The following is a 13,545-nucleotide window of genomic DNA, read 5'->3' on the forward strand; positions in this document are numbered from 1 at the left end:
GTGATATTATTTCCCTTGTAGGATGTTCTAAGGAATGCATGAGAAAATGACTTATTTGAAAGTAAGCTGCTGACGTCAGGCTGTGAATTCCTCCGGGGCAGCAGCTGGAGCTCTGCCTTCCTCACTGCCAGCACCCAGCATGAGGCCTGACGCTCAGCAGTGGCCCGGGAACCTCTGTGGCTGCATGCAGTCCTGACTGCTCAGCAGTTCAGGGGAGCAGACGGGCTGCCCCAGAGCCAGGCCAGGCCAGCAGGGCTCCAGCAGGCCTAAGGAGCCAGTGGTTCTGCCTGTCACCCATCAGATGGAAATGGTTGGGCAAATCACAAGAGAAGTGACGTCACAGGAGAGGAAGCTGATGAGAGGCAGGTTCCCGGAAAGGGGGAAGCCTTGCTGTGGTGACGCGCAGCCAGAGTGGGTTCTGCGAAACCAAGCAGCCGGTGGCTAGATCTCACAAAGCCAAGTCCTTCCCCTGCTTTCAGGCCACTCAAAGGGCATAAGCCTTCAGCCAGACTCAGGTGGGCACCGGGAGAAGCTGGGTAGAAAGCAAGGAGGTGAGGGAGGGAGAAAGAGCTCACAGGGGTGAGGTGACGTGCCCAAGGATACCCGGCCAGTTCAGGGAGCCCAGGCCAGCCTTTCCTCACTACGCTGGCGCCTGAGGGGCAAGACATCCTCCGCCTGACCCACCCGCTATTGCTCCTCATCAACGGTCACTCCGGGTCCGAGGACTGTGCCTCCCCTTCCCCACAGACACCGTGCCTGGAAATCTACTCCCTTCCCCAGACTCTCATATCTTTGCCACCCACACAAGCAGTTTTTCCAACAAATGCTCATTCAAAGAATTTCCCAGCATCTACATAGGATGATCATTATCGAAAAAGATCATAAGTAGAGGAAACAGTCTGTCCAGTGCTCATGGTTTGGAGGTATGCCTCTGCATTCCCTTCCACACTCGGACTTGGACAGAAGCCTGGGGGCAGGTGACATGAGTCTCCACCTAAGGACCCTGGACCCTTAACAAAGGATTGAGAAGCTAGAAATGGGACTTTCCAGGCTGCTCTCTGAACTGGCGGGAGCCACAGAAACTGTCGGCCCTCTCACTAGGATGCCAACAGATCGGTCGGGAATGCCTTGGCCAAGAGACAGAACAGCTGGCACAGCTGCTCAGAGGCCCTGCAGGAAGAATCCGCAGAGCGTGAGCACTTACGTATGCACACATACGTGCATGGATGCACGCACACGGGCACACGTACGCACACCCACACACGCTCTGGATCAGACTGCCTTACTCAACTCTGGCTTTTCCAGTTACAAGCTGGGTGATTTTAGGCAAATGCCTCTGCCTCTTTGTGTCTCAGGTTCCTCGGGGGTCCGTGAAGGCAGCACGGGAGACTGCTTCCTCACCAGCTTGTTGGGGATAAAGGAAACGGCATCGTAGATCCCTTAGCTTGGTGCCTGCCTGGGACAGTCGAGGGCCAGTTATTCATTCCTGGTTGGTGCCTTCTGGAGCTGCACTTTTCCCAGGCCTGCAGAAGCCAGTGTCAGCCATCCACTACCTCATGGAGTCTTCCCTGGGCGGGGTCTGTTTCATGCCCATTTTCCAGGTGAGTTACCTGAGGCTGGGAGAGGTGAGTCCTTACCGAGTGGCAAGGAGAGGAGCCGGGATTTGAGGCCTGTTCCGTCTGGTTTCCACACCTAAGCTCTTTCTACAATGACATTTCACTAGGAGATAATAAACGCAACATATTGGGTGACATTTATCTGAAGGGTAAGTAGTAAAAAGTTGGGGCCCTGGGCTGGCCTAACCTCCTTGTTTCACAGATGAGGACGACCCGGGGTGTCCCCAGAGTTACATACAGAAAGCAAGTGGCCAGAATCCCCTGAGCAAGGCTTCACGAGGTGGGGGGCCGTGTGGGAAGAGAGGGGAGAGGTGTACGGGCACCAGGCCCCTGTCAGGCCTCACCCTCCCCACCCTATCCACCACCTGGCCGCACCCTGAAGTTCCTCCCCCCGCCACTTCAAGGTAAAATGACAAGGACAAAAGGCCAAGTCCTTAGTCTTCTCTAGGCCTCAGTTTCTCCACCTGTACTACAGGTGAGGGTTGGGCTCGAGGGCCAGTCCAGCTCACACTTTCTATAGCTCAATGGTGCTTTGAGACACTGAGAGAGGGGGCCCCCACCCAATCCTGTTAGAACCTGTCGCAGTGTCTGAAATTCCACCATCATGGCATCATTCCTTTTGATTAAGACTGTCTCCATCCATGGTCCACATTTAAAATACAAGAGTAGTCCATGAAGTCCCCAGCACCCAGGTGCGACCCCTCCTGGCTGCACTGGGGAGGGAGGGTGGGAAGCATGGTGTGGCTGTCATGCGTCTGCTGTTCATGGTGGCCGCCATGGGAGAGACCTTGACTGCGGACCCATCGGGCACCACCTAACCCAACTGAGCCTTGAGTCCCTCCTCTTGGAAGTGGAATGATGATATTGTGGATGTCGCAGGCCGTTGGGCCAATAAACCGAACGCCTGTGTTGAGCACCAAGCTTGTTGCAGCTGAGCACCTGGTGCCAGGGCCTGGCTCTTGGTTGTAGGACTAGCTGTGGGGTATGGGTAGGGCCAGGGGGTACATGCCTCAGACCCAGGGCCCTTCTCTGTCCCTCCCAGCCCCTCTCCCAGATACCAGATTCAGCTCTGGGGCTGAGAGGATGGCAGGAAAACATGTTATCATCATTCAAAGACCTGTGAATAGTGGGCCCAAACAGCACGGGCCTGAAGTCACACCGCTGGTGTTTCTTTTCCTTTTTTTTTTTTTTTTCCTTTTAATCACAGTCCCTGATAAATTGCAAAAGCCCTGGAAAGGATAATGACAAGTCAATGAACATCGTTAATCTCTGTCACCTTTGTCTGGCTGATGCTTTTGAATAAGGTCAACCTATAAGCAAAGTACAAATTTTGGTGAATGAAGACATCAGTCCCAGAATCGGAGCATTCCAGAGTTCTAGAACCTTCCAATGATAGTTTATTGGAATCTTGAATACTCAAAATCTGGGAAGCCAAGAAGTCAGACCTTGTATAATAGAATCTCAGCCACTTAGAGCCCCAGAATCCCGGCGTTGGAAAGGAGATCAAAGGCCCAACCTGCTATTAGATGTAGAATCTTCTCTTCAACGTCCGTGGACCCTGGGCAGGGAGGGGTCTCCCTGGCTCTGCAAAGCTACTCCAAGATCCCTCTTCTCTCCTCAAGCCTCTGCCCCACCCCCCAACAATGGAGCCTGGGAGGGCCCCCTCCTGCTCCCCCTCCATGCTACCCATTATCACCCGTGCCTGGACCTTAGCCATCAGACTACCAGGGAGAGAGCTCCCACACGGTATGTAGACATGGAGTCCCTCCCATCAAAAATACTCCCTCCTTTGAATGTCTACTTGTCACCTCCTCTCCCAGACAAGGGAAAGCGTCTCTGCACTGTCTCTTTGCCCTGCCTCCCTGCCCTCCCCACGCCTTGGAGCTGACAGGACCACCCGCGGCCCCAGGATGCCTGCCCCAGAGGGGGATGACCAGTCCTCATCCTACTGACCAAACTGCAGCCACAGCTGACCTGAGGGTGGCCCCTCGCAAGGCCTGGCTCCAGTGGGTCCTGCCCACCTCTCCAAGGGACTCATTTCTTCCTCAGAAACTTTGTCACCAGTAGGAGCAAGGGCAGAAAAAGCAGTCGGGTTAGCAAAAGCGGCTTTGGCCCTGGGCTTGCAGCCTGCCAGCCAGGAAGCCACGAAATTTTAACTAGGATCAGGGAGCAGGATGCAGAAGAGGGGCCTCCGATTGCACTTGGGAGGTGTAGGGAAGGGTGTTCTAGCACTGCTGAGCCCTGGGGATCCTGCGCCACCTCATTCAATGATGAGGGTACTAGACAGTGGGTGACAGCACCTAAGGAAATGAAACCATTTCACTCTACCTAGGATCAACATCCAAGCCGTCTGATGACACATGTGTGTCTGAGACCCTTGGGTGGCAGGAGGGGAGACCGGGGCCGCGGTGGGGGTGAGATAAGGACCGAGTCAAGGGGTGAGGCCACAGGCCTGAGCAGCTCCGCCTCTGCCCCCCTTCTGTGGGGCTCCTCTGAGTTTCGGGACTTGGATTCCCAAGGGGGCGGTACCTGTGGGGAGAGGAAAGGGGTCCAGGGGTGGGTACCTCCGGTTCTGGATCATCCACTGGCCCTGGGTGCATGGCAGGTCGTATTTCTGCCTCCGCAGTGCATAGGCGTCAAACCAGAGGGCCAAGCCATAGTCTAGGGAGGGCACCTGTGACAGAGGAGCTGGTCACCAGGTGGCCCGTGGGCTGTGGCTGGTCTGGTGACCCTACCTCCCGAGACAACAAAGGGAGAAGGAGGCCTGCCAACACAGAGCCCCGGCTGGCATTGAAGTTCGTCAGTCACTCAACAAATAGGCATTGATGCAGCCGACAGAGCCAGACCCTGGCCACACCTGCCGTCCCCCACCCCCCTGCCCTCCAGAGGGAGCCGGACCCAGGCTCAGCCTGTGGCTGCTTCAGAAGAGGCAGGACAGTGCCCCTCCTCCTAGCCGGGGGTGCCGGAGGTCCATAGGGTGCTCTGGGAAGAGTGCAGGGGGCGGGCGGGGTGAGGAGCTCACCGTGAGATGCCAAGAGCAGTGGGTGCTGGGGGAGTAGTAGCTGGGGAAGTATGGCGTGCTCAGGACGCCCTGCGGCTCCAGCTGGCCCTCCAAGGTCAGGTTCACCTCGCAGGCTGGGCCCAGAGAACAGGAGTTACACAGGGTCCCTTGGCCCCGCACCCCCTGCCCCGCCGCCTCTCTCAGCAGGTGGGGGCAGCCGTAAACCCGCCCACCATGCTGCTATGAAACAGTAAAGTTTAGTGGTTGAGTGTGACTGTGTGACCTTGGGCATCAGATATCTCATCTGTAAAATGGGGACAAATAATAGTACACACCTCATAGGGTAGTTGAGTAAATTAAACAGACATAAAACACTCAAAAAGCCTGATATATAGTAGGTGCTCGATAAATGTTAGTTACTGACATTCGCTGTGCAGCACTGGACTCTTCATTGAGTCTGCTCAGTCCTGGGAGAGCCTCAGTCCTAGGGCTTGGGGGAAGGAGAATCGGCCCCCTTTTCAAAGATGAGGTTCAGAGAAGAGGAGTGACTTAACTGAAGTCATGTAGTGAGAGGGCGAATGATCAGGAGCTGGAGTGTCCCCCTCCAGAGGCTCAGCCTGTGGGTGCTTCAGAAGAGGCAGGACAGTGCCCCTCTCCATGGAGTATGGAGGGGGCTGTCCGGCCACCTCTCCACGGAGTAACCCTAAAGACCTTGTTCCCTTCTCCCTAGAGCTGTGTCAGAGACTCCCATGAGAACTGCGCCAGCGCTGGCACCTCCTTAGCCCCAGGACCCCACCGAGGGCAGCCAGCTCTCCAGCAGGGTCCTCTGTGTACCTGGGCCACTGCCAGAAGATCTCAGGGGTTGACACCAGGAGAGGAGAGGAGACCGAGTGGAAAGGGACAGAGCCGGAGCAGCGGGGGAGAAGCAGCAGCTACGTGTGGTCTCCGGTCGGGGAAGGGTCAGTGGGCGGCCTTTGCCACGAAATGCTGAATACTCAGCCTCCCCGAGCCCCTGCCCAGCTCCATGGAGATATGCGGGTTCGCCTTCAGTGTAAGACGATCGCTTCGGGGTGAATCTCAAGTTCTCGGGCCTGCTGACCATAGACCTCACCCTCGGGGGGTGCAGAGGGAAGCGTGGAGGGGCCGAGGAGAGAAAACACGGAGCCGGGATGAGGAGCGAGTGAGAGAGAGGAGGGAGGACAGGAACGCAGGAAGGCGGATGGGAAGAAGGCAGGAGAGAGGATGCGGGGGACGCAGGAGTGGCAGCTGGGACCGATGAGCAAAGGAGAAGAGAGCTGGGGAGGTAGGAGAGAGGAGGAGATGGGGAAAATGAACAGGACAGAGGAACAGAGTGTGTGCTGTGGAGCGGGGACGGGGGGCGGAGAGCCGAGGCGCTTCTAGAACCTTCCCTCTCCCCTCGTCCCACCCCAACTAGAGCCAAGAAGGCGAAGGCATGCCCGGGGGAGCACCCTCAGTTTCTGTCACTGCACTCCTCCCCTCCCCCGGAGACCCCCGACCCCCTCACCCTGAAAGGCCACCGCCTGCACGGAGAGCGTGAAGGGGTCGTAGTAGCTGTGCAGGCCCTTCTTCCAGACCACGGCCATGACGGCGCCTGACGCCAGGACCTCCACCACAGGCTCCTGGCGGCTGCAGCCATAGACTCTGGGGAGACAGAGAAAGGCAGGCTGGCGCCCAGGAAGGGCCTCTGGGAGGGGAGGAGGCTGGGCTGGGAATCTGTACACCCAAGTACGCGATCCGCCTGCTGTGTGTTCACAGACAAGTTCCTGACCCTCTCTGGCCCAGGCGACTGACTGGCAGCCCTGTCAGGGGCAAACTGGCGTCTCAGGTGAGAGAGGCCAGGGGGTTGCCCAGACTTCTAGAGCTCACAGTTTGATGATGCCAGCTGACCTCAGTCCCACAGAACCTCCTCTGCTCCCTCAGAATTCTCATGACCTCTGAGTGCCCAGCCTGTGCCCACAGGGAGACCAGGCTGACACCTGTGGGGACCACACCCTCTGGCAGGCCACTCCCTGACTCCTGGACTTGTTCTGAGCTGGGACAAACAGAAGGTGGGAGTGTGGTCTGGTGATCCCTGGGACACCCCAGGATTCCACCCAGAGCTCGGTGCCTGGGGTGCACAGAATAAATAATGGTGTTTTGGATTTCCAGACTCTTCGAGGTCTGGAACGTCAGCCCTGCAAAAACTCCTAGAAGATTGTCAAAGGCTACTGCTTAGTTTCTAGGTCGGGAAACTGAGGCTGGGGACCGTGCCAAGGCCCCGCTGCAGAGATAGAGGTACAGTGGACACTGCCCCTCCCAAAAGGTGCCTCCTGGTGGGCCCATCTCAGGTAGAGGTGCTCCTGGATTTCCCCTTGCCTCTCGCCAACCTCCATCAAATAACCTCTTGTCTCCGAAAGAATCCTCTGATTCCTTGCTAATCGGTAGACCAATTCTCAGGAAGCTAATAACCCTGCCTTCCAGAGCGAGCGTGCAACCATCCAGCAGCAAGGTACTGCCTGCCTACGGTGCATCAGCCATGAACTTGACTGAAGGGAGCGGGCACGGATGGGAACACTGCAGGCATCTCGGCAAGTGCATGCTTAGGATCAAACACAGCCTCTCAAAAACCAGAGGGGAGTGAGCAATGCCAGGGTAGGTCCTGGGGCCCGAAGGGTCCTGGGAAGAGGCGTTTCCCCTGGTCTCTGGCCTCTGGCTGCTTTCCCAGCTCCTTGTCCCGCCGGCTTTGACTACACTGGTTTGTTCTCACTGCTGAGGGCCCCCTACCCTCCCACACACCATGCCTTCCTCTGCCTCATCTGCCCAGTCCCTCTGCAGGTGGAGACAGTAGTGTTAAGAGGGACCTGGAGGTCATATTTAATGCAGCTTTTACTGTTGGGGGTTTCTTTTATTTTATTTTATTTACTTAGCAGCAGAGCCTTGTTGTAAGTAAAACGTCTCTAGTCCAGTGAAACATGTGGAAACAAGCCACGAGGTTAGAGGTGGGTGAAGGGTCTACTCTGTCTTCCCATCACCCCTAAAGTTCCCTCTCAAGCTCCAGGGTGCAAATCTGAAGACCTCTCTCCCCCTTACCCCGCGCAATCCTGTCTGTCATTTTAGACCTCCTTGGGTCCGAGGTGGAGTGAGCCTCCTGCCCAGTGTCACGGTAAGTAGGGACAGAGCTGAACCCAGCAACCAGACCCCACCAACAGCAGGCTGTGGGATGCAGGGGAACTCAGAGAAGCCCCAGGGGAACCCCGTAAGTGTCCCCACCCTTCCTGGGCTTGGTGATCAGATAGTGTCTGGCTTCTCTGAGCTTTCCAGAGCCCTCCAGGAACCCAGCCCACGCACACCCAGATTGAGGTCACCACATGACAGGGCAGCTGGGGCGGGTGCAAATGAGTGTGCACCTCAGTGCCTGGAGTTCCAGACAGGCCCTGGGGGAGGGGGCTGGGGAGAAGCTTCACCCAGCTCACCCTCAAGGACCGCTCTTGATCTGAATGAAAAGGTCCTACCCCCACGCCTTGCCTGGAAGCTGGCCCCGCCCAAGCGCAGCAGAGAAGACAGCAGCCTGGTGTCCCCAGTGTCTCCCCCGCCTCCTGCAGAGCCTGGTAGGCCCAACACCCATTCCCCACCCTGTGGGGAGGTGACAAGGCACCTGGAGACCAAGACCGTTTCCAGCCCTTTTATGGTGTCCCATCCCCCACCTGCCCTGACCTGGTCACTTCTGCAGCCCGCATCATACCCCGTGTCCCAAAGCCCTACTCCTCTGCTCGAGAACATTCAGTTAGGTTCCCACTTCCCAAGTCCTGAAGTTGACATCGGTCCTGGCACCCAATACCCTTTGTGACCCAGCCCCAGGTGGGCCACATACAATGATAGTAACAATGGAGAGCATTACTGTGTGAAGATCTTGGCACAGAAGGGCTGGTTTGAATCCTCACAATAACCCTGCAAGGTAAGCGTGATTATGTACCCATTTTACAGGTGAGGAAACTGACACTCAGGGAGGCAGAGCACCTTGCCTGAGGGCACAAAGCTAGGAAGCAGCAGAATGGGGTTTGGAAGTCGGGGCTGCCAGATGCCGAGGCATTCTTCAAACAAGCCATGTCACCTCCCAGAGCTGAACTTAGCAGTCATCTACTACAATCGTTTTGTTACAAATGGGGAAACTGAGGCTGGGGGAAGAAAAGGGGACTGCCCACAGTCCACAGCCATTTCCAGCTTCCCCTCCCCCTCTCCCCCTGGGCCAGCCTCACTGTCTCCCAGATACAGGGCCAGAGGTCACAGGGCCCCTGATCTCAGAATGCTGAGTGTGACCTTTGACCCTACAGCACCACTCCCTTCCCCAAACCCTCCCCTCCACCCCCAACCTTCCCAGGGACTCACGAGGTGATGAGCCTCCTCTCCAGGGGCCCAGCCGCGTCGTACATGGCCAGCCGGTCCCGGCAGTCGGCCAGCGTCCACTCGAGCCGGAGTTTGAGCATGAGGTCCTTGGGGCCCTGCAGGTGCCACAGGCAGCTGGAGGCCAGGTAGTCAGGCCCCTTCAGCTGGAGGACCTGGCCCTGGCCCACGTAGCTGTAGCGGTAGCAGCCTGGAGGGGGGAAAGGGACAGGAGCCCTGACCTCTATCAGCCGGGAGGAGAGACATGGGGGAGCCAGCCCTGTCAGGTCCTCACGGGGCGGAGTCGGGCGGGGAGAGCAGCTGGACGGGGGTCAGTCAGCCCCGAAGAGCTACACCCAGTCTTTCTGTGTCCCTGTGCTTTCCATCTCAGTCTCCTCATGCACGCATCCGTTCCCCGTTTCATCCATTCGTTCACTCAGCACTCACTGAGTTCTCCTTGCCAGGTGAGTGCCACAGAGAAAAGTCCAGTCACTGCCTGGGAGAGCTGAGAACAGCACAAGCAGACGCAAAGCCCTGCGGTAATAGCTCAGGAGGTGAGGGCTGCAAGCCTGGCCGGTGGGACGAGAAAGGCTTTGTGGGGAAAGGTCACAATGTGAGCATATTGCTGAAGGCCAAGGCCAGCCGGGAACTTGGAGGCAGGAGGGCATCCTGGAGCCGGGAGGCAGGGCCCGGATCTCGCCTGGGAGAGGAACTGCTTTCTCCTGCAGCCATGGGAACCATATAAAGTTAGGCAGGGCTGGGGCTGGGGCCACCTTGGGCCACGGAATTCCTCTGGCTGCTGGGAACGACTTTGGGAGACTGAGGCCCAGCGAGGCAGCTGCGCCATACAGGGAACAGGGTGAGGGGTTCATTTCACGTGGAGAGAAGGGAGTGTGTTCCAGTGGGGCTGGGGACAGCCCCAGGTAGAAGAAGTGAGCTCTAGCTAATGATAATGGAACCAGGAGCATGAAACCAATGGCACTTAGCAAGTGCTCGAGACGGGCTGGAACTGAGCTGCGCACAGGCGGTGCACCCCGTTTTACAGACCTGGGACAGACGGACCTGGCTTCACCTGACCTCCACCTAATCTTTTCTGGGACTTGGTTTTCTCCTCTGCAGCATAGAGACAGTGACGCTGCCCTCGCGGGGCTGTCACAAAGCTTAGGGATGGTGCATGTGTGAGCACTCTGCACGGCGCCTTGCACGCAGTAGATGCTGTGGCTGCTCTTCCTTAGGTGGAGTAAAGGGAGAAGGCGAAACTCGAGTGAAAGTTCTGTGACTTGTCACCCTTCAGCTGCTCCCACTTGAGGCTAAGATGTAGCCAATCGCTTTGGCTGCCCTCACTTCACACCTCCTCCAGCGCACAGACCTACCCTTCCACACCCACACCCACGCCCCAGTGGCTGTGCCTTTTCTCTGACATGTAATCCATGAGCTTCATGTGCAGGGCTAGAATTTGCACAGCAGTACCACCACCATCATTCATTCACTCGCTCATTCATTCATGCAACATAGTTACTGTGTTTGATTTAGGCACCAGAGATCAGTGGTAAACAAGCAAATCTCTCCTGTGGAGCATAAATAGCTCCTTTAAACCTCATCATAAGCCAGTGAAATAGGGAGGATGGGTGTTCTGCCAGGAAGCAGAGGGGATGTGAGTGTGAGGCCCAGATATGGAGGCAGTCTGGTGTGCGGGGACTCCATACTCTGCTTCATAGCCCCAGCACCACTTGTCAGCAGCTGTGTGACGCTGGGCCAGTCACTTAGCCACTCTACGTTCTGTGAATGGACGCAATCATAATAACCTCTGTCCCACCTCATTTTCCGGGTACTTCTGAGGACCAAGAAGGGAATGGCAGTGATCATGCTTTGCTCTGATACTGCCGCCTGTTGCTCAACTCCCTCCCTGACCCCTGGTCATCCTGACCCCAGTAGGGAGCTGACCTCCCTCAGAGACCTCTGACATCTACAAAAGGAAGGGACAGGGCCCGTGATATCTGCCATGGCCAGCATCTGGAGAAAGGCTCTCTTCTAACACCCCGCCCCCCACCTCATGAAGGCTTTGCTACTTTAATAATTACTTTTTTTTTTGGCTAATTAAATGGATAGGTATGTGCTGGTCTCTGTTGATAATCAGAAACACCTTTGGGCAGCCTGGTACCTCTGGTCACTGGGAAAAAGCAAATAGACCTGCCTATGCGTTCTGTTCACCCGGCCTTTGCTCATGCCCTGCCCTGTGCCCTCTCCCCTTCTCAACCCGACAGAGTCCTACTTCTGCCCCGCCCATGTCTGAGTCTGCAGCCTCCTCCTCCACGAAGGCTTCTAGGACCCCCAGTCAGCAGCAACTCCTTCTTCCTTCTAGAGGCACATTCCTTCCTCTGCTTTGGATTGCACCTGTCCCCAGGGCAGAGCGGTCCTCTCTCTTTTCACTGCCTCTGGGGCCTCAATTCTAGCACTGGCGCTTGGGGTTGTGAGTTTCTGTTTATGAGTCTGTCTCCCTCATGAGGCTCAGAGCTCCTCTGAGGGCAGGGGTGAAGATGTGGTCATCTGGTGTCCCCAGCGCAAGCGCGGGGCCCGGCATGGAGGAAGTGCTCAAAAAGCCCATCTAAAGAATTGATTTGAATTGTCATCCCCCCCATTAGACACGGTGCTCCCAGAGGCAGGGGCTCCAGACATTCATGGACCCAAATAAAGGTAATTACAGAGCAACTGCCAGAAACTTGAGGACACGTAGACACCTGGCATGGACAAAGGTAACAGAAAGGCCTGTCTCAGACCGAGGGTCAAGGCAACGTGTGCACCGATGCAGTGTAAGATGATAGATAGACTAGATAGATAGATAGATCGATCGATCGATCAGTGTCTTGTGTTCTCCTTTGGACCAGCTTACTATCCTACTGGATCCCTCATTAAAGAGTTAAATAAATCTCTGATGTGCTCGCTACATCTGTGCATGAGAATCATGATTTTAACTCTTTGAAAAATGTACTTTGACCCCATCACCTTCACCCACCAAGGAAGTAAGCATTTGACCAGCCAAATGGGATGAGAGGAAGGTCAGCGAAGGTAAAACCAGGATTTAAACTCTGCCTCTCACACTGAGAGGGGCTGAGGTCCGTGGTCCAGCCTCAGCTCTGGGTAGAAACTCTAGGTAGTATAGGAAGAATCTGAGAATTTGGGGGCTTGTGCTCAGGAACACAAGATACAGTAGTACAGGTGGTGCACTGCACAAGACCAAGGGTTGCCGGATACACAGGTGACTGCGTGGAGAGCGCCCCTGGTGTCGTGCAGTGTGGTGGCCCTGCTGGTGCTTTGCTTCCCAGGGCTCAGTGGAGCCTCTTGGAAAAAAGTAAGGTGACTAGCAATTATGGCGCAGGGGTGGGTGGGGGTCAGAGGGCAGGGAAGCCTGGCTGGCCGAGAAAGGGAAGGAAAAGGTGGAGGGAGCATCCTTGAATGTGACAGAAATATCTCCAAAAGACCAAGTCTTAAACCCAAAGTAACTGACATACCTCGAATTGGCAAGGTTATTTTCAACCACCAGTGCAAACAGTGGCTTGTGGCAAATTGAATTCAGGAATAGAAACGTAGAGGCGCACTCTCACGCAGGCAACACATACACACTCGTGAACAAGACACACACACACGTGTTCACGACACCTGCTCCCCTCCCCCCACAGGTTCCAAGCCTCGCTTGGGACCCATCGCGGCGTCCACCGTGGCATGCCCTGGGTGACTCCAGGCCAGTGTTCCCTGCACCCACCATGGTAGCCACGTGACCCCCCTGACACTCCACCAAGCCAAGAAAACCACCAACTCAAAAGTGGAGAGGAAAAAAACAAAAGTAGCGTACCCAGCGTGGAATTCAGTGCAACTACGTCTTTCACGCTGGCTTCTGTTAAAAGGAAATGAACAAATACCAAAAACATAAATAAATAAATCGAATGGAAATAAAACCAGAAGAGACCATCAGAGCCAGCCTGTCTGAGATTTACCCCGAATGCTGACCTTTCCCCTGCCCCCGACCCCAGTCCTGGCTCCTAGGTCCCTGGGGGTTCATTCTGAGAGCATGCCGGTCATTGTGGGCAGCCCTCCCAGGCCTCACCAGATGGTCCCATGTTCCCCCTCCCCAGTACTGACCCAAGATCACCAGTCCCTCGGGGTCCGGCTCATACTCGGCCCTGTAGGGAGCAAGGGCCGAGGCGTTGGCCGTGGACAGCAGCTCCTCCACCAGCAGTGCCTGCACCACCTCAGGGCTGAGCATCGGCCGGCGGTGCTCGGGGATTTGGAGGATGAACCAGAAGAAGCAGGTAAGGGATCCCTCCCTAAGGCAGGCAGAAGTGAGAGGGGCTGAGGCCGGGGCCTGCAGTCTCCCCTGCCCAGACTCCTGCTCCTGTGGGGAAGACGCCAACTGTGGCTTATGCATGTTGAGCGCTTACTACATCCCAGGCATTGCCCTCCACCTTCATGGGAAGCCTCCTAACCACTCCTGACGCGAGTGTTCTCATTTTACAGGTGAGGAAACCGAGGCACAAGACATTAGGTTACATG

General features: G+C 56.2%; 1 protein-coding gene across 1 annotated transcript in view; it reads right to left on the reverse strand.

Moving 5' to 3' along the window:
* TMPRSS6 (transmembrane protease, serine 6) overlaps window positions 1-13,545 on the reverse strand; it is a 35,990-nt gene that overhangs the window by 12,779 nt on the left and 9,666 nt on the right. The window contains exons 5-10 of the mRNA XM_011354440.2: window positions 13,135-13,319; window positions 12,848-12,889; window positions 9,004-9,208; window positions 6,143-6,279; window positions 4,639-4,751; window positions 4,181-4,290 (exon numbers count right to left, since the gene is read on the reverse strand). Coding sequence (XP_011352742.1) covers window positions 4,181-4,290; window positions 4,639-4,751; window positions 6,143-6,279; window positions 9,004-9,208; window positions 12,848-12,889; window positions 13,135-13,319 — 792 coding nt within the window. The remainder of the gene's footprint in view (window positions 1-4,180; window positions 4,291-4,638; window positions 4,752-6,142; window positions 6,280-9,003; window positions 9,209-12,847; window positions 12,890-13,134; window positions 13,320-13,545) is intronic.

The sequence above is a fragment of the Pteropus vampyrus genome, unplaced genomic scaffold (assembly GCF_000151845.1).
Source record: "Pteropus vampyrus isolate Shadow unplaced genomic scaffold, Pvam_2.0 Scaffold16, whole genome shotgun sequence".
In the NCBI taxonomy this organism is placed as follows: domain Eukaryota; kingdom Metazoa; phylum Chordata; class Mammalia; order Chiroptera; family Pteropodidae; genus Pteropus; species Pteropus vampyrus.